The 21221-nt window shown below is 36.5% G+C and overlaps 1 protein-coding gene across 5 annotated transcripts in view; it reads left to right on the plus strand.

Annotated features, from left to right (window-relative positions):
- Window positions 1–21221, plus strand: part of PTPN3 (protein tyrosine phosphatase non-receptor type 3) — a 171593-nt gene that overhangs the window by 109596 nt on the left and 40776 nt on the right. For all 5 annotated transcript variants that reach the window (XM_071553582.1, XM_071553584.1, XM_071553586.1 and 2 more), the window contains 4 exons: window positions 3005–3068; window positions 7637–7809; window positions 13213–13347; window positions 14416–14592. In XM_071553582.1, the coding sequence (XP_071409683.1) occupies window positions 3005–3068; window positions 7637–7809; window positions 13213–13347; window positions 14416–14592 (549 nt within the window). The remainder of the gene's footprint in view (window positions 1–3004; window positions 3069–7636; window positions 7810–13212; window positions 13348–14415; window positions 14593–21221) is intronic.

A 21221-nucleotide genomic window follows, 5' to 3' on the forward strand; every position in this document is an offset into this window, starting at 1 on the left:
ATACTCTGCAGCATAATGGATGACAACAATGCAACTATGCCATATGGTAGTAGTCAAAGGGGACAAAAAGTTTCAGGAACAGAGGCAGTGAGAATTCTGATTTGGCAAAAGGAGGATTTTCAATCAAAGCAACCTACATGAGGAGCTGACTGATCAGTCAGAGGCAATGCAAGTCAAGTTAGATGTAAAAAAATAACTCCAGATTTAACACAGTATTTTATATGCTCTGGAACATTATTCTTAGGGGTTCTTAACTGTTCTGTGGTAATTTCCAAATGGATTTTGCAGGTAAAATATTAATAGCAAAAACATACAAACATTCTACATCAGCAGCAGTTAAGGTTATTTATTAAATACTGTTCTGTGTATGCAGTTTCATTGCTTTGAAAACTTCAGAGAAACTGCTAGAGGAGTACACACAACATTGCTAGTTAAAATTGAAAACCAACTCAACTATCTTGCGTAGCAAATTTGATAGAACCTTTCCTGCTGAACCTGTCAATGGCAAAGTGTGGACTTACAGGTAAAGAAACATTTTTTTGCTTCAAGTCACAAGTACCAACTCTTAGTACTAAGTGCTAGGACAGGGACTGCCAGTTTAATCGAAATTAGCAATTCCATGACCCACTGAGTGACAGATCTATTTTGATGTGAATGACAGGAAGATGGGACCCAAAAGATGTATCATTTTTAATATGCTACAATGATAGGGCGTTTTATAAGTAGACCATGAAATTTAATGATTTGTGAATGTTGCCTGGTCACTGGACAGATTCTTGGTGAGATTGAAGGGCAGCTGAGCCACCAGTTAGAGTAACAGTAACTGCATTCTATTCAGGTCATTTTTGGTTGTGGTATCTTCAAGCACTTGTTAAATCTAAATCCTTCGATACCTTTATCTCTTGGATCTTTTTGTTGTCTTTCTTAGATTTTTTGGATTTCCCTAGATATGAACATTGACTCAGTTTATAGTCATAACATCGCGAATGATTTTTAGTTAGTTAAATAAAACTGCCTTATTAGCAAGCATTCTTTGTCCCCGAACTAAATAGATTGAGTTGTACTTTAAGAAGAATGAAAGGAATTAAGAGGGGCGCTTTACTTAAAGGAGTGTCAAAGAGAATTAAAGCTCTGATTTGGCTTGAAGTGACTATATGGTCATGCAGTGAATCATGGGGCTTTTTGATGTTTATTTTTTGTTTGTTTGGGGTTTTGTGTGTGTTGGTTTTGGTGAGGTTTTCTTGGTTTTGTTTTTTTTTGTTTTTTTTTTATAAATAGCAGGGGATAGAGCAGAAGGATTGAGAGACTTTTAGTATTTTGGGATGCTGGCTCCTTTTTGTTCTTGGGTGGAAGGGTTTTTGCTTAGGTTCGGCAAGGTTACTTTTCTGTGTCCTGCATTTCTGCTGGCTCTATGTTAGGGTAAGAGCAGATCATGACAGCAACTGTGCACACAAAGAATGACTTGAAAAGCTTGTTTGTTTAATCTAAGAAATGTGGTAAGAAAGAACCAGAAGCACAAAGCTTGAGTGGTACTAGTTCAGGAGGGTTAGCAGTAGAATCAAGGAAGGATTTCTTTATAATTTATATGACTTATCAGGTTGTTGAGAATCTGGAACTTTTAGATGAGCGACACAGTTTGTTGTTATTTGAGGTAGCAAGTCAAATAACAGAAATATTTCAAGAGTTGGCCTAACAGGAGAGATGGGTATGATTACAACTTTTCATTAATTTGCACACCAGTTTGCCTGTTAATGAAATTCTTATTTGTCTGTGGTTCCGTAATTGATGGAGAAAAGCATTTTCTGACATTGGCACACACTCAGTTTTCCACCTCTTGTGAAGGAGAGAGGATTGTTCATTGCATTACCTGTTAGTAACTGGCAAATACACTCTCCTGTATCCAGAAAGGATGTTGCTCTATAACTCAGGTGCATCTCCCATGGGCAGCAGGGAATTAATTTTATGCCATTACCCCACCAAATCACAGTCATACAAAAACTGTGTAAGAACTGAGATGACTTTTAACATAGTTCATACCTGATGATATCTAATGTCCTATGAAACATCAGTTGATGAGCATATTCTGAGAATTTTAGCAGCAAACTTCCAAAACCCTCTCAAGATTTTTTTTTCCAGGCAAATATGATTTGATCAAACCTTAAATAGCTTTCCTTAAGGCATCCATATGATTCCAGCTGACCACAGAGGAGAGATTTCTTTTTTTCTGAAAAATTTAGGCTTTCAGCTACTGAAGTGGAACTATTGCAGAGGAAAATTAGGTATTTCAGACAAATCTTGTTTTGCTGTAGGAAGGTGTGTGGGTAGGTAGAAATTTGTTTAATTTAGCAAAACTGGTAAGCTTGTAATTAAAATGAAAATTGCTTCAGCACCAATTCCAATTGTAATCTTTACCTTAGAAAATACGTATTCATACTGTGTATATATAGAAAAGAGGTGTTCAGTTCTGAAATTGTCACTATTTATATGGCAATACTAATGAAGTGAAAAATATATTAATACCCATTCTTACAGTTTTAATCCTTCTATAATTATGGTTTTATATACATGATATGTTTAGTTATTAACAAAAGTACCTGAAATTTTTCAGATTATGAAAGCAATTCTATGAAGCCTATGGGGAGTTTCAGTTGTATGACCAATCTTGTCATGTCAAAAGGGTCTTAAATTTTGTTCCTTTAGTCACAGATGTCATATGACTCTAAAGCTATACAAAACTTGACACATTTAACATTTGTGCAGCTTAGTAAAGATTGTCATCAAGCTTTTGCTGCAAGAATAGATTTGGTGGGAGAGAACTGCTGTGAACTATTTAAAGAGTAAATGAGGATATCTATTTGCCACTCAACACAGGAGATGGCTGCATATTATTCATTGAATATTTAACAGCTATAATCTTTTAGGCTCACTGTACGCAGTATTATTTTTCATTGTTTTATCCCTCTAAACATTGTTCAATATTTCATGGTCTGTTTCTTTCTTTTAGGGTGAACATATTAAAAATTTCCTTTAAAAGGAAAAAGTTTTTTATACAACAACGGCAAAAACATGTGAGTAGTCATCTAATTTTGTTCTGATCAAGTGATCATATTCCATATTTTTGCCTTAAATGTAAGAAACAAACTGCTGTTCCAAAGGCTCTGTTGTGTAACTTGCCTCTGAAATTCTGCTTTGTTAACTTGGTCTTACTATTCTGGTCCTCTTATCCTCTCTGTTTCCCATTTTTTGTTTCCCTTCCAACACTGAATCCTTCCACTTTCAGGCTATGAAGGCTTCCTCTCCCTTGGAGTCTTGGGGTAAATGCAGGTTTCCATACTTTCTCCAATATTTATTGAACTAGAATATTTCCCACTTCTTGCCAGAATCTGCTGCTTTTGCCTTTGTCACTCTTCCTGCTCTGTAGAGTTACTCAGTGCAGTGTATCTACTAAACAACTGCTGTGTCTAACATGGAGGGCTTTAGAAGCTGGTAAAATATGTGAAGATAGTTAATAAAACTAGTGGTTGGAACTGGATGATCTTTAGGGTCCCTTCTAACCCAAACCATTCTTTAATTCTTACAGTGGTTTTGGAATATTGAAGAATAAAGTGTCAATATAGAAAAATCTCTGTACTTAGTATAAAAAAGATATGTTCATTACATAAAGACTTGACTGCTTTCAAAAACTGAATTTTTCTTTCTGGAGGCCTGTGTCACTTTTGAAAAAAGAAGCAATCTTAATTTGTTCAATTAAACATTTGATAAATGATGAAAGTACAAGGCTCTTGATTCTTTTAACCTATCTCCTCTTAAGTGATCATAGTTCTTTGTTTCATAACATGCAGAGAGTACAGTAATACACACCACACAGTATTATGCCTAAAGAGCTACAGAACTGTAAGAAAAAGAAGGCCAGCTGCATGACCTTTTTATGCTCTCTCAGTACATATGAAAAAGCAGGCCAGGTGTGCTACTAAATCTAGGGATGTATCCATCCTTGTGAGCCCCCTTTGCCTGAAATGTAGGGCAGCACGTCTGCAGTACTCCAGTGATAGTGCTTGCAAAAGCTTGCTGGTGCAGTGCAGTGCGAGTGGAGTCCTGGGGAGTTTTGCCAAAACAGTGGGTCACTTGGGGTTGTTTTGCAGGCAGATGACTAGGTTGGTGTGAGTCTTTGAATTGATCAGTTTCTTGCTTGCAAATACAGGAGGAAATAAGTAAATGAGGCCAAAAGTAAGGAAAATGAAAGAATGTGGGGAAAAGAGCAGATACTGTATATTCATAGACAAGTTTTGACTAAAGATGATGATAGTGCTGTAGCACTTCTCTTACATTTTGTATGTCATGTGTAGATTCTTTACAAAACCTGCAGGAAGTTCTCAGAGGCACTGAATTTGCAGTCCTCTGGGCTATGCCATGTTTCATTGATTTATTCTCCTTATTTCTTTTATTCCATTTTTCTTTCCTTACATGCTTTTTCTGAAAACTCAGCTTACTTTACCTCACTCTTTCCCTGCTACTCACCTTTTTTACCCTCCCACTGCTTCAGAGCATTGATCAGCTCCTTCATTAGGAGTATGCAGTATTCAGTTTCTACTGAAGAGCTACATGAGGATTGGGAAGCAAGACTGACAAGACTGAGTGTCTGATGCTATAAAAGCTCATGACACGTAGACTTAATGAAGGGTGCAAGATTTAGTCTAGGAATAGGAACTATGCTCCTTACAGACAACATTTTTAACCTTTCAGAAATGAAATTTTGTTTTCAATGTGCTTATCTAATGCTTAAAAATTACTTAATTTTCTGCATTTTGTAATAATCTTTGCTTTCTATGCTATAGATATTTTCAGATTTTCTGTAAATGGGATAGGCATAAAACTGATGCAAAGTTCTTTCATGTGCTCAACTAGCAAGGCACTCACTTTAGCTATAGAGAATTGTTCTCTTTGCCTTAATGGCCACAAATTTCTCTAATCCTTATTTCTTGATTATTAATATGCCATTGTTTGGAAATTGAGTTGGGAAATAAGATTGGCATTAAATCCTTGGATCTCGCTAGAATTCTATTCATCATTAAAACACTACACAGATTCAACAGCATCACTTGCAATTGTGGCCTGTTAGTGAGGCAGATTGTTTTGTTAATAAAAGATTATGTTAACATAAAAACAGAATAAATTATTCTTCAACTTCGGAAAATATTTTTCCTAGGCTGCTAAGAAGTTTCTGTGACAACAACTGGCAAAAACACACTTGTAAATGAGCAAAATTTGTTACTACTTTCAAACCTAATCTTAAAAACAGAATATTGGTTGTACTTCATTTCTTATCTTTACACTATGACTTTTCAGTCTAATTGAAATGTTTGGACAGAATAGTTTTTGTGCTGATTGGAAGGCTAGTGCTTCAGGCCAACAAAAATATCTATGCACTTCACTTTTTTTTGTCTCCCAGAGTAGTAAAACTCTTCAAGTGGTATTCAATCAACAGGGACTGTGTCAGAAATTCCATTTGCTGTTAAATCTTTAAGTGATGTATGCTTTTTATATTTCAAGAAATTCTTACTTAAGATTTCAGTCTGCTTGCCCACTTTATTATATATAAGCTACTCAGATGCAACTGAAAAAAGATTAATTGCTTGCAGTATGCAAGAGACTTAAATAATAAACCCTACATCTTAAAATATTTTATAGATGTTTTAATAGATATGGAGAAAACATTCCTAGAGGATTTCAATCAGTTAAATGTTTGTCAGTGCTTCTGTAAAATAGACAAATTTTTTTTTCTCTTTCTCATGAAATTTTAATTGTTTTTGTAAAAGAGTGATTGAAGTCATAGATTCTCTGAGCTAGATGTGAAGTGATTTGCAAAATGTGGGATTGATCTCTAATACATGGTATTTGTAAAATGTTGCCTCGAAATAAAAAGAACACGAGAAAAACAGACTGAGTATTCCAGTAAAAATGGTCTGTAGTTACTTCCCAACAGGATTGTTGCTGTGATCAGTTACTTAATTATATGTTGTGATGTCAAAATCAGTCATCATTTAAAGCAGCTGCAAAAAGATAAGTGATGAAAACTTGGGGTTTTTTTTCACTGAAGTGCTGAGCTGTGATAGCAACTGACTTGGATCTCATGTTATCTTTATTTCTCCTCTTTGCTTTGCTCTCATTCCACTTTCTTTGCATAAATAACTGGATTAACTTACCAAAGATATATCTTATACAAAAATCATGTGCGTAAATTTGGGTGGCACAGTCGCGTTACTCCTGTGTTTCACTGGCACTTTGGCACTGAAGTTACTTGTAAGAGTTTGCACCAAGACACACAAGTTTAATATTTTGCTCCCTTCTGATCCCACTCATTGTGGCCTTGTGTTATCATCTAAGAAGCAGGTTTTGATTTGAACCAGCAGCTCCAGTCCTATTGCAGCTACTTTCTTTTCCCTAAAATGGATCACTGTTAACATCTTCAGTTTCTTCTAAAAGACTTCTTCGAAAAGACTACTTTTTGCATATTATGGTGCTTGAAAGAACATTATTGATCTGATATGTTATGAGAAGAATTAGAATTCAAAGAATGGGAAGTGTGCTGGTTTAAAGGTAAACTAGCAGGAGAAATGAACCCAACTCAAAAGAGATTGTAAGTCAGAGTTATAATTTAACAAAAATATTTCAATAAAAGCAATGATACAAAGATAAATTCGTTTAACCCACAAAAAAACCGGAAGTATAACACAGCACCCTGGAGCACAAACAGAATGGTGTTCATTAGCCCCTGTGCTGAGCACCATGTGGTCCCCCTGAGCCCAAAGTAAAAGGAAAGGAAAACCTGTTAGTGCGGATGATGGTCACAGTGTGGTCAAGAGCAGCACACACAGTCCTGTTGAGTTTCTGGTCCTCTTCTGGATCCAATGAGTGGTGCCAGAAGTCCCCAAACTCAAGATTATTTATGCTCAGGTTCAGATGGGAATGCCCAGTACCTCCCCCAGGGCCAGGATTTTCACAGTACATGATTTAACTCTGTGAGTCATGGGATATTTGTGGACTCCTTGATGTCCCATTAGCAGACATGACCCCTCAGACTGGGTGTGAAGGTGCTCATGCCTCCCCAGAGGGGAGTTATCACACCTGAGTCATTGGTAGCCTGAGGGGTCAGATGTGCCCTGGGCAGCTGTTACAAATGACCCATTATTAACTGTTTGTTAGAAATGAGCTAGAGGGTGTAGAATACACAATTTTGGTTACACCCACACAGTAATAAGCTGGTCCTGGCTGCTCTAACTGGGACAGGAGGTCTTTTCCTTTTTGCAATGCACCCTTAATGGAATGTTTTAAAGAATTTTGTTTGTCTTAGGAGATCAAGATCTGACTGGAAACCTGAAAATATATTTAGTAGTTTAAGATGGCATCCATAAATACAAAATCTTTTCTGCTGTGGACTTGTATATTTCATGAACTTTTAAAGTCCATATTTTGCAGTTTACTGCAAAATCTACTACATGTTAATTTTTGGTTTGTTTGTTTTCCTAAATGAATTTTTCCTGTTTAAGCTTAAAATAATTTTGTTGTTGTTTTATAAGCATATTTACTATTTCATATGCTTGTATATATTGAAACATGGTATTTCCTTCTGTTACAGAATGAATCCAGAGAGCATATTGTTGCCTTCAACATGTTAAATTACAGAGCATGCAAAAATCTTTGGAAATCTTGTGTAGACCATCACACATTTTTTCAGGCAAAGAAGTCACTACCTCATGAAAAAAAGATATTATCACATTATTGGACCCTGGGTTCTAGAAATCCAGCAAAGTAAGTGTTGTGTGAAAGCATGTTTTGCTCCGTAATGAGACTGGGAGGATTTGTGTCAGACGTACCTCAAGCTGGAGTAGCAGAGTTCAGTTCTGGCCATCACTCTGTCCCAGTCTGTATGTGAACCATCTGACAAGTTATGTGGCTGTGGTTTCAGTTTCTGCAACATGGTATCATTACAATAGAACTTTTTTTATAATTGATATTATTTCCTAATAAGGTGTTCATATATATTGTATTTATTGGAACTTGCTGGTTCAGTTTGTGGTATAAAAACACTAGAAAGTATAATGTCATGTAGCTAATGATTCAGTAAGAGAATTTGCAGAACAGATTTGTTTTGAAATGTTTAGCCCTTAGTGTCATGTGCACGTTCTGTTTAATATATTAGGGCAATTTTTGGAGTGCATCATACCAACCACTTATTACTGACATAAAGATGAAAAATTTTGCTCTGTTCAGGTATTCAAGATACCCCGTCTGGGACCCTTCAAATTCTTTATTTGTCTTGTTAGGTTCTTCTAGTCATGGAGCTGGTAGTTTCATAATGTTACCTCAGGTTTAGTGATGAAGCTGGGATTATTCCTTCCCATATGCACGAACTGGGCCCTGTCTTCATTAAAGTTAAGATGCAAGTTTATTGTCTAGTCACTTGACATTGTAATGTCCTTCTCCATTTTGTTTGCAATTGATCTTTTTTATTGCCATTTTGTGTGCTTTTTAAAGTGGGACATTTTGTGGAAGTAGTTCTGCTCTTTTATCTTAGAGGCTTCTAGACTTCTTTGATAAGTATCAGTCACGGTGAATTCTGCAAATTACGTCGATTTGTTCTGTTGTTTCACTTATCAGCAATTTAGCTACAAGTATGCCATGTCCTGTGTCTTCATTGTCATCCATATCCAGTCCCCACCCACCCCACCCTCAAAAACATTCTGTAATGGAACATGTCAAAAATCTTTCATATGAATAGTGAATGAAAAAGAAAGTCTTGTGGCATTATCTTATCTGAATGTTAGATTCCAGAGGGTTCTTTGATCATCTGTATTCTCTGTAGACTGTCTAGAAACCTGCTTGTTCTTATGATTTTTGGAAAAGTATTTATTTTATTGCTTTAGTTTTGGTTTTGGGTAGTGCATGCTTGTGTGGGGGATTTTTGCAGTGTGGTCCCTTAACAATTTAACTTTACATTTAATTTGTCAGATTGATTCTCTCCTTTTTGTTTTGATAAACTTCAACTTTTGAATGATATCATACTTCAAATATTCTTTCAGACTTTGGTGACTCTCTGGCATTTCATAGTGTCATGACTAGATACTGGAGAAATTAATGCTGAGTAGACTGGTATTGCTTGTTGGACTGGGCTGTCCCAACTATAGAAAGTCTGATAAAATGTTGCCTTCTGGAGTGGAATTCTATGTTTTCACCTAGTACGAGATCATAGCTAGATGGTCTGGTTTCTAGATAATAAAAAGGAAGTAGTTGTATGGACAGTATTCTAATTTCTATCATTTTACAGAGCCATACTTTTAGAATTAGCTCCTTTATGGGGTGATATGAATTTATTCTTCCTATAGCAGAGGTGTTGAGGAGATGACTCTCAAAGTTTATAGGGTTTTCAGGTCCTGGAGTCCTTTATTTCTCTCAAATTTGCAAAAAGATTCAAAATCCCAATGTTCCCATATACATATACACACTCAGGCATTGCACTGCCTTTGTAGAGTTAAGAAAGAAAACAGTATGAGTTTCAAAGGGTACCAGTTTAGCATAATTCCAATCTTTATTTTTGAAACTTTGCTGTTACAGTTTCTTAATAGCCTGTATGTTGCAGACCAGGCTCTAGTGAGACCGCACACACCAATATGATGTTCAAGCAAGTCCAAAGTTTATTCAAAACATACAGGTATATATCACCTTAAGTGACCCCTCCCCAGGTACGGAGGTCTGACTCCAATTGGTTGAGGCTGGAAACATGTCCTTTTAAGGTGAAAATGAAACTTGTAAGGTGGTCCTTCAGACCTACCTGATTAGAGGCAGCAACACCTGTAGCATGCAAGATAGTTCTCACTGATCTGAGTTACTAAGAAAGAATTCTTTTCAAGTCATTTCATGCTCCAAGGCACTGTCTCTGCTGAATTGCTTACTTACTCTTAAGGAATCTCTAGGGCGAGAATCAGACTTTGCAATGTCTTCCATCAATTTAATGATATCCTCTGTACTAATGCATTCTTTGACCTTATTTATACCAGCAACAAGCATGAAATTTAGGATGTACATGAGAGAGGAGTGACTCAGCAACCATCGCTATGAAAGACTGTTAAAGTACATAAGAAGCAACAGTAATTTTGAAAGGCTTTGAGTATTTCTTATGAACTTGGTCACTGTCACTCAGCAAAGTATTTTCTCAAAAGATTTAAGAAAAGGGGTGAACAAGTAACTTCTGAAGTCATATGTCACATATTGAAAATTTTTACTTTCGTATTTGTTTGTGATTTTAGAATGAGTTTCCATGTTCCTTTTAAAGGATGGCTCTTAGCCCTTGTGGAGGTTACACAACCAAAACCAATATTCTGCATTCTCCCTTACGAAAGGGATCAAATTTTTGCATTGGATAAATGAAACAAACACAAACATACAAACAAAACCACAAAACCAAACAAGCACACAAAACCCACATCAACCACATCATGCACCCAGGAGGTTTTCAGATTGACTTGTGTTCAATAATTCTTTTCATGCAACTTCTGTCAGCTTTAAAGGTGGCTACATTGAGGTTTCACCATCTTAAGTATCGTAAGTTTTCCTATGGAGTTTGTGTCTTTCTTGTACTTTGTTCTTCTACACTTACGTGAGGCAGATAGTCTAGCACTTATTGCATCAGTTCAAACAGTTGAACTCTTGCAATACATGCATACAATTTCTTATTTGCACATCTCTGTGCCCTTCTAGAGTCTCTTAGCTTAACGTACTAGTGGAATACCCTTTAAATTGGGCTTCTGAGTTGTCTAAATCACCTGAAAGCCTTATTCTAGGAGCAGACTGAATCACATCTCCCAGATTTCAAGAGGTAAGTTCATCCAATGCCTCTGAATTGAATGCTGAATAACCTCTCCCAGGCACATTCTCATTCCTTGCTGAAAGCTAAAAATGTATCTAATTTTTTCACCAAGGATATCCTCAGTAACAGATGGGAGAAGGGAGCTGTCACTTCAAGATATTACAGCCCATTCCAGAAAGGCTTTGGCAGCCTCACAGATGTGTGCTGAGAAATACCCTGATATTTGTCATCTGAAGGGCAGCTACTTGAAGTTCAGATTATTTATCTTATGTGCCTTAACTGAAATAACTAGGGGACATACTCTATAAGTGATTCCATGGTTAGGGTTAGAGGTTTGGGATTAGAGTTAGGGTTTAGGGGTTCTGGTTTCCATCACATGAGTTATGTTGCACTTCAAAAGTCAACTGCATTGGAAAATGCATAAGCAACCACTTGTAAAAAGAAAAGCTGATTAAGAGGAATTCTTCAAAATTCATTTTTCATAATGCATCCTCTTTTTCTAACCTCCCTCTCTGCTCCAACAATGTAAGCCTTCTTTGAAAGAACTCTTTGTTTCTGTAGAAGACCGGAGTAGTTAGTGCCCTGTCACTGGTATTTAAAAGACTTAGAAAAAGAAAATGACTAATACAGGCAAAAGCTTCTCCTGAGTTCATGGACTTTGTTTACTAAGGCAAAAAACATTCATGGGTAGCTGATTTTGATATGTAGATATTTCATATTAAGTTCTCTCTCTGTGTTTTTTATACTGAGAGAAGCTTTAAAAGCACATTTGGAAGATGAAGGCCTTGATATGTGAAATGCTTCAGTATGTGAAATAAAAGGTTTGAGTTGCCTTTTACTTATATAAACAAAAAGCAGTACTGTGCAAAGCCTGCTGAAGGTTTGATATTAGCATGAGTAATATCCATGGCATAAACAACTGTTTTTTCTTTAATGCTATGTAAAATTGTGACTTCAGCTCTGTAGCAAAGTCCTCACATCCTCTGCTATCCCAGCTGCTCATTACATACTTCTCAGGACTTCCTGAGCCAAAGGTGGTTTCTCTGTAACTCATTAATTACTTCTTTTCTGTGAGAAATCCTAGGTCTATGGCCTTAAAGGATGAGCAGCTTATCTCTCTGGTCTTGTGGAATGCTGTATAAAAGGTTATCTCAGTTTCAGTCTGCTTAAAAACTGTCTTTATTCTGTATAATTTCACTAGTAAGATATTTTTATTGCTTTCCTAGCTGAACTTCAGGTTCTGATGCAACTCTTTTATTGTCAAATTCTTGTCCCAAGAAGCAGTCCAGACCCAGAGATCTTATTTTTATGTCAGATCTTTCTGTAATGGCTTATTCCTAATGTTGCCCAAAATGGAGGGAAAACCCCCTTTCCAAACAATATTAATATAGATAAAGTAGAGAGCACTTCTTTAATGAATGCTTTCAGGTGCACAGAGTCCATAGGTGTACACCCCAGCATAGTTAAAGCTATAAAATTGTGAGAATTCTAATTACCATATCTAGTGGATACATCCAACCTGAATACCATTTGCCCTTTCGTACCACCCTCAGAACTTCTCCACTGGAGCCCTTCCAAGGGTTTGGGGCTCTCTATTTTGTTTTGACTATAAGATATCTTATTATTCCAGTCCAGATGCATGTGTCCCAAACAAGATATCCTTGCTAAAATCTCTTTCCTTGAAAAGACCATTAAACAGAAATTCAGGAATGTAGCACAAACCATGAGAAAGGGATTTAGTAATTGCTACCTTAAGTGTGAGAAACTATACAGCTATATTAAAATCTACAAGTATATAAAAATCTTAAGGATCACATCACTCAAATGTGGATTCCTTTGGAAATAGAGTGTTGCCTGGTGTAGTGCTAACTTGATAAGGCACCAAGTAGATGGGTAAAGTTGTCCTGTGTGCAGTGAAGCTCTTGATGAATTGTTATCCCTTTACAAGTATTAACAGGGAACCACTGGAATATTTTACCTGTAGTCGAACTGTGTTTTTTGTCAGGCACTCAGTTCAGTGCTGCCAGTAGGGCATACTGAATTTCCTGTTTTCCCCTCCATCTTCTTGAACACAATTGGTTTAAAAATAATTTTTAGAAAAAGTTATTTTTACCCATGCTCGTGATTAGCAGTGGAGTAGGGATTAACAATCAGTTTTATTGCCACAAGTGAAGGACAGCAAATGTCTCTTGAGAACAGCAAATGTCTCTTGAGAATGTAAATGCATAAGTAAGGAGGGGTAAGTGTTCTTTATAACATATGAATTATAAAATTGACTTTCATAAGCACATTTTATTTAAGTTACCTATGCAGAACAATTCATGTTCAATTGTTTTATTTCTTTTCAGGTCTGTAAACAACCAGTACTGCAGAAAAGTGATAGGTGGGATGGTTTGGAACCCATCTATGAGACGGTCCTTATCTGTAGAGCACCTAGAGACCAAAAGCCTTCCTTCTCGATCACCTCCTGTAACCCCTAATTGGTAACTCCATTTTCAGCCTTTCCCATACCCTACCATTTCTGATTGTGTGTATTCTAGCAAAATAAGCATGTAGTGTGTACATATATATTTAGACATCATTATTCTGAGAATATCTATGATGACGGAAGAGCGGCTGTCACCTCAACTTTAACAAGGCTTTTAATACTGTCCGATAAAATCTTATACCCAAGTTAAGAATTATGTTCTGCATGAGTGGACAAAAGGGTGGTTTAAAAAAAACCTTTAAATGGTTGGATGACTGGACTCAGAGGGGAGTTGTTAATAGGTCACACTGTACCTGGAGGACAATAACAAGTAGATGACTCTAGGGGTCTATCTTAGAACCTGTCCCGCTTAGCATCTTTATCACCTGGAGGAAGCAATAACGTGCTTTGTCATAAAGTTTGCGGATTGCACCAGACAAGGGGGAATAAATCAATAAGCCTGGGGGCAGGACTGCTCTCCAAAGGGACCTTGACAGTCTGGAGATATGGGCCAATAGGAAATGTTTGAAATTCAGTGGAGAAAAGGGCAGAATTCTGGGAAGGAAGAACCCAGTACAATGTATTGTCTGCAGTGCAACTCTCTGGAAAAGGACATAGTAATCTTCGTAGATAGAAGTGGTACACGAGCTATTTGGTGTGCCCTGACAGCAAAGAAGTCCACTGTTTGGGCAAGCTGTGTGGTCTCCATCTTTCAGATTTTTTGAGATATCACTGGATTAAGCCTTAAGCAGCCTCTTCTGCCTTTAGTTGACTCTGCTTTGAGCAGATTGAACTAGATGACACTCACAAGTCCCTTCCAGTCTGAATTGTCCTATGATTAGAACTTTAGCAACATAGATTGTATTTTACGGGGGAAAACACCTAACCAGTTCCATGACTGAACATAGTATATGATTGTCTATTATACCATAAAAATGCATGAAAATTGATTATTTAAAGTGACACTTTATGGCCTGTCATGAAGATTCAGGTCATAACTACAATAGGTTAGAAATTTTACATCTGTAAAGTTTTGTGAAAAATTCTGGTCTTCCTACTTGTGTTTGTATTCTGTATTTTTAAGGCGGAGTCCAAGGCTACGTCATGAAGTCCGGAAACCACGGCACTCATCTGTAGATAACCTTACAAACGAGATTAGTTATATTACTGAAACGGAGGATGTTTTTTATACATATAAGGGCTCTCCAACATCAAAGGACAGTGATTCGGAGCTCTCTCAGAACCGCAGTCCACAGAGGAGGTAAGGATTTCTTCAATAATCCATTGCCTATTTTGATTTTTCTAAAAGCATTCAACAAAAAACCAAAGAGCTTAGAGTAAAACAATCACCATCAGTTGTAATATTAAAATAGGTTTGCATAAGCTTTATTTTGACCAATTACTATATTGCAAATGCCATGATAACAAATAAGTTAAAAACAAACCAACTCTTCATCCCTAAACAATACTAAGTAGTTGAGTTCTTAGTAAAATTAGAGAAGCTATGAAGGCATGCCTGTTCATATCTGTAATGTTCTGTTAGCTAGTGGCTTTTGCAATCTTTTCCTATCCATCACAAACTCTTCTTTTTTGGAGGGGAAAGACTGAAATCTTTTAAGGATTTACTTGCATTCCACATCATTAGCTGAGCGTTGTCAGTTGAAAGAGGTATTGCATATGAGTAAACACAAGAACATAATAATGCTAGTGGTCATTCATCTTTTTCTTCCTCAGAGGAACTGTCGATGGCTTGTCTAAAGTCAGTCTCTGCTTTTTGCATTGAGTTATTTTGGCTGTATTCCTTGAGGACCAACTTTGTTCTCTTCTACTAGGCTACTGCTGAATTTGCTTTCATGACTTGAAGCACCTTTCTTTGTGAACTCTGATTATTTGTTTGCTCATGTATTACATTTTATGTGGTTTCCCTCATTTCTTAATAACTATCTTCAGATTATCACAGCATTAACTTCAGAAATAATGTAAAAAGTCATTCATTGTTCAGTCCCAAAAAGAAAACAGCTACTTTACAACTTTGATCTGGGGAGAATTCTATGTATTAAAATGTAAGTTTCTTTGTAGCATTACAAAATGAAAATGGTTTCTAGTGATGTCTAGTAACTTTAAAACAAGGTGTATTTTGAGAAGCAGTGTCTTAATGGAAGCTGATAGGACTCACCTGCCTCTGTGACAGTATGCAGCTACTAACGGTGCCTTTAAATTCTGGATTTAAAATGTTCGCTTTACATTCTATAATAATTTTGTTACTGCATTACAACAGAGTTTTCTATGAAAAAAGGGGGAAGTTGACATGTGGTATGAATATTTGGACTTTGTCACTGTGGTGTTTTAAATTGGTTTTCTATTTTTCTGTTGAGAAGATAGATGAACCTTAATACTATTTATTAGTACTGACAGCACTAGTAGCCATGATAATACATAAATGATGCCTCTAGATGTTGTGAATAGTCATAGGCAGGAAACCATGTCTTTCCTGTGTTTTAAAGTTTGCTGATGATACACTATAAGAAATATTTTCTGAGTAAAAATGCTGACAGACAGACATAAAAAGAGATGATGAGGGTAGAAACTGTAGACAGAAAACTAAGTTGTCATTCTGTGTTCTGTGACTGGCAGATTGTGTCCTACTAGTTAGTACATAGTTGCATCCTTTTCTTTTCTTTGCCTTTTTCTTTTCTTCCCATGTAGCTTTTTCCATTCCTTCCTGTTTCAGTTATCCTATATCTACTGAGAAGGAAGTGGAAAAGCCTACCTTTATGCTCTTTCTCAGACAGTGAAATAGGATGTTTTAAATTTGAAAATAACATATTCATTTAGTTTATGAGCCCTAAATGACTGTGCTGTATCTGAGTAATATCACTCACTGGGGAGATTTTTACTGTTACTACCACATATGAACGAAATTTTCTGTGCATCTTATCCCAAACACATTCCTGGTTTCCTGGCTATGATTATAATATTTGATACTCTGAAGGTAAATGAAAAAAATGCTTGCATAAATCTGATGAATTTAATTTCAAGTTGTGTTTTGGAAGAAAAATGTAATGCATGGAATGAATGATCTTTGTTGTATTGAGTGTTAGTCTTTTGTGAAGTAAAATAGTCACTAAGAATTTCCTTTATAACAACTGAGTTAAAATACAAAGTAACCATACAAAGTAAAAAAAAAAGGGGGGGGGGGGTGTCTCTACACTGAAGTTTTCACCAGTTTGTTAGTCCACATTCCAGTTTTTTTTTCCTTTTGCATTCTTACAGTAGTTATTACTTGCTTCACTCCCCTCATTGAAAGATGTAAATTAAAAATGAGTATGCTTCTGCAGTAAAATTTTTCTTTTCTGAATGCTTTATTGATAGAGGGAATCATACCCTATCAGCTAAAAAAAAGTTTACCTTGCACATCTTCAGTATTAAATATGGACACTGGCTCTGAGGTTTTGCCACACATTGGGAACATTTAGGTATTAACTACAAAACACTTTCCAGTGTACTGATAAATTTTGTAAGGTCAACTTACCCATTTTTTCCATGCTAATCTTCATGCTAGATTTGAATTGACATAATGGAAACATGCTTTGGAAAAAAACCTGAGATTTGTAATTTCAGTATTTCTTTTTCATTAAAGGAGAGTCAAGAGTATGTTCTCATAGCTCTGCTAATAGACATTGTCTTGAGAGAGCTGGTTTGTACTGCATAGCCCATTGTCTAAGACTGTTAATAAAGGTGTTAGTTAATGTTGATTATAACTACCAAATAACTTTGTAATGAAAAAATGATCTGAAGCATTTTTTGAGGGCTGCTAGCAAACAACTGTAAATGCTGATATTTAATCACTATGGTTATGTCTGGGACCTCAAATCTTAATAATAATAATCATACAACAGCTTGATTTCCCTAAAGAATACATCAATTTCATTTACTATTTCTGAAGCTCAAGACTGTGAAAGCTGCTGTTAGCTCTTCGCTTGTTTTCCAGCTGCATTTCAGAAGTGGTGGATAGTTTTTAACTTTTTTCACCTTTTGGCCAAAACAAATGATCTCAGATAGACCTTCATTGAAACCAATCTGTTGTGGTAGTGCTTTTTAAGGTAAACCATAGATAAAACTCATGTAACAAGACTTGCTGCCTACCTGATCCTAGCAAGGCACATTCAGAACCTTGGTGGGTATCTGAAATGTAGAAGCCACCACTGCTGGCAAAGAACATACACCTGCATTGATTTCCCTATACACCTTTTTTCTCTCTTGCCAATAACCCAAGTATATTTATTTCCTTAATAATCAGTTTTCTTCTTTACTGTTTGCTCACTTATAGAAATCAGTCAAGTTCTGTCTTCTTTCTATAAAACCGTACACAACTTAGAAAACAAATTGTTCTTATTTTAGAGAGCATAAAACATAGTTGTCAATATTTCTTCTTCAATTTCTTTAAACATATTGTATTGTATCAACATGTCAACATCTAGAACTACATTTGCTGTTAAATACTGTAAATGAACATGCTGGAGGTGAGGGTCTAGAATATCTGGTTTATTATTTATTATATTATTACTATTGTGAGTTTTTTAATGTACTTTGTGTGAATGTTCTGCTTTCTAACTGTAATTTGAGGTGTATATTACAGGCTGTGACTGAAGAAAAGAAAACTGGAAAATAGAGCAAACCTTGTGCACAGGTGAACTACAGAAAGACAGGATAAGCTTGTGAGCATTGTGTTACTTGTAGCCAGGCTGCTTCTGCTACCCAAATTATCTAAGCTATTTTCACATTCAAGAACAAGTTGAGGCTCAGACATAGTGAAAAGGAGCAATTTTTCTCTCTGATTAGTGTCTTCAGAAAAGATTGGAGCTGTCTATTACATCTGTAGTATACTCAAAAAATTGCTATAATTCCAAATTAACATATATCATATAGAACTTTATTCACAGGACATGAATAGGTTTGCCTGTCTACGCCAACTATCTCAAGTCACAGCTGATAACACCTGTCAGAAAAGACAATGCTGAGGAGGACTTCAAGAGGACTTTTGTTTACTCCAGGGCTCCTCAGCCTTTGTGGAGAAAGCATTTCCTGTCAGTTCTTCCTCGGTGTTGCCTGCCTCAGTGCATCTCAGCTGACTGCTACTGCCACTGAAAAATTAGCACTGACACCGACATGGAGCCCACACTTAGCCTTTCAAAGTCTCATACATTGCTTTCTCTGTCAGGCAACTTTGTTATGGCTGTGCCTCACCAGTTCAGAACAGATAATCCAGTCTATGTTCTGACTGTGTGTTGCGCTCGCTTTATCACTATTTATACCATACCTAGATGCATATGCACATGGTACTATTATTATTTTGTTTTTAAAATTATTTCAAGAGTAGCACTGAGATAAAACATAGTAATTATCAAGTGCACTAGCTTGATAAGTTTTTCAGTTAAAATCTGCTTTCTGTAGTCTTGACTTCAGCTTCCCTGAAGATGTTTTCTTTGAGAGATTTGCATTTTCTTCATTGAAGCACTGCTGCTACTGGGGTTTTAGATTTCTTATTTTAAGTGATGTAGAAAACTGTGCTTTTTTCTGTGAGATTACAAATCTTCAGCTATCCTTAACCATGGAGATATGCATTAGGGAAGAATCATGAACACAGTTGGCTTTTCTTTAACATAGAAAGTAAGTTATATTATGAGGTTTTAATATTTCTAAAGTTAGGTCTGTGGAAAAGCTGCTTTAATCTGGGGAGGTGTTTTTGAAGCTGGGTCATTCCAGCAGACTACCTGGCATCAACCCATCCTGACCCTCTGCTGTCTTGATAGGTAGCCTGAATAAAGCTCCTGGAAGATGTTTCCTTGTAGAAAAATGTTTTTCTTTCAGTGTAACAGGTTTAAGCCACAGCTGATTATTTTTAAAGGCAGGCTAATGGACTTGTGCAGGGAATTCTTTAGGATCGCAATTCTTCCTTTTTTTGGCCTTGTGTAGTGGCTGAAGATTACCACTGTTGCAGTCCGTCTTGATAAAGGTACCACTACAGTTTCCAAATTTGTAATAAGGAAAGACAGATGTAGAGGAACAAATCATCCTTACTGAGTTGCCTTTCTCTGACATTACTGTGATCTCTATGCTCCTGTGTCATTTAAATGAGGTTGTCATATAGAAGTATGTGACCTTGTTTTGATACCAGGTTAGGTAATTCCAAAATATTTTTGATTTAAGTGGTAATCTTCAAATCTAAGTTGTCTTTAATTGGTGCAGTAGGCAGGTCATGTTTTGGAACCATGTGTTCTAATATGCTTGATCTTTTATCAAGTGTTAGATTTTGTCTTGAAAGACTGCACTGTCTATCCCCAGTGCAACATCTGGTTCTTGCTATGGATAGCTTAAAAAACAAAAATAATGTAACTTCATGCTTGTCATACCCAGTAGTTCGTGTGTAGGATTCCTCATAGATGAACAGTTAGAAGACCAGAAAAAAACCAAAACAAAACAAAAACCAAAACTTGAAAGAAACTAGCTTGGCCTCAAGTAAATAAGTGAAAATTTAAATTACTAAAATGATTTTGCTTGTTTCCTTACATTAAAGGATTTGTTGTAAATTAAAAATCTCTATATTTAAATGTTTCAATAATACACTTTTTAAACAGTTGATGAACTTAAAATACCGGGATCTGCCTGGAAAACATAAAGACATATAAACAAGTAGTATTTAAGGAACTTTGAAACTTTAATTTTTCTGTGCTCCCATTCTTCCTTTCCTTTTCCTCAAGCATCTTCTGGTGCCTGAGGTTTGATACAGATGTTCATCCTTCGCGCAATGAGAAATGGAAGTGAAGGAATGACAAATGAAAACAAAAAAAGCATCATGTTGCTTAATGCTCTTGACCTTCAAGAACCCACTGTGGGAAGCTGCATGGTTTTCCTCCGTTCAGTATGAAAGGGCAAGAGTGTACTCCACTCTCCCATTTGTGGATTTAAGGTTTTAATCTGGCTTTGTGAGAAGACCACGTGTTGTTGCGAACATCCACACTTGCCCCCTAACTGAATGTGTCTGATTAAAGTAAGCTAGGATTTCTTTCAGGCAAGAAGGTGTTACATGCAAAGAATTACTGAAACAAACAGGGGTTTTGGTAGTCCAGGATAATCTCATTCATATTACCTCTGTGGGACCTGGTTCTCCTTCATATGAGGCAAAGAACTTGTTTTTGACCTTATAAGTTGAGGTTTAATGGCTTGTGCTTTTTAAAATGTATTTTTTTATACCAAAGGTTAAATAATTTGGAGTGTTAATGTTGTGCTCTTAATGTCTTTTTTCTTGTTTTCAAACACACTTTTCTGAATGGGAAGGGTATTTTTAGTAAGAATATATAAATTATAATGATTTAATTCCTGCTAGCAACCAAGCACCATACAGCCACTCTCTCTCATTCCCCTACCGATGGAATCAGGGAGAGAATCGCAATCATTAAAAGCTGAAGTCTCCTGGGTTGAGGTAAAGACAGTTTAGTGGGGGAAGCAAAAGCCATGCACACAAGCAAAGCAACCCTAAGGCATGTGTTCAGCCATTACCAGGAGAGAGAGGCCCCATCACGTGTAATGGTGACTTTGGAAGACACACACCATCACTCCAAACATACCTCCTTCCTTTGTTCCCACACTTTATATACTGAGCATGATGCCATATGGTCTGGAAGACCCCTTTGGTCAGTTTGGGTCACCTGTCTTGCCTGTGTGTCCTCCCAGCCTCCCATGCTGCCAGTGTGGCAATATGAAAAGCAGAAAAGGCCTTGGCCCTGTATGAAGACTGCTCAGCAATAGTAAAAACATCTCTGTATCATCAGTCCTATGTTCAGCACAAATCCAAAACACAGCCCTATGCTAGCCACTCTGAGGAAACTT

The sequence above is a fragment of the Pithys albifrons genome, chromosome 4 (assembly GCF_047495875.1).
Source record: "Pithys albifrons albifrons isolate INPA30051 chromosome 4, PitAlb_v1, whole genome shotgun sequence".
NCBI classification, from domain to species: Eukaryota; Metazoa; Chordata; class Aves; order Passeriformes; family Thamnophilidae; genus Pithys; species Pithys albifrons.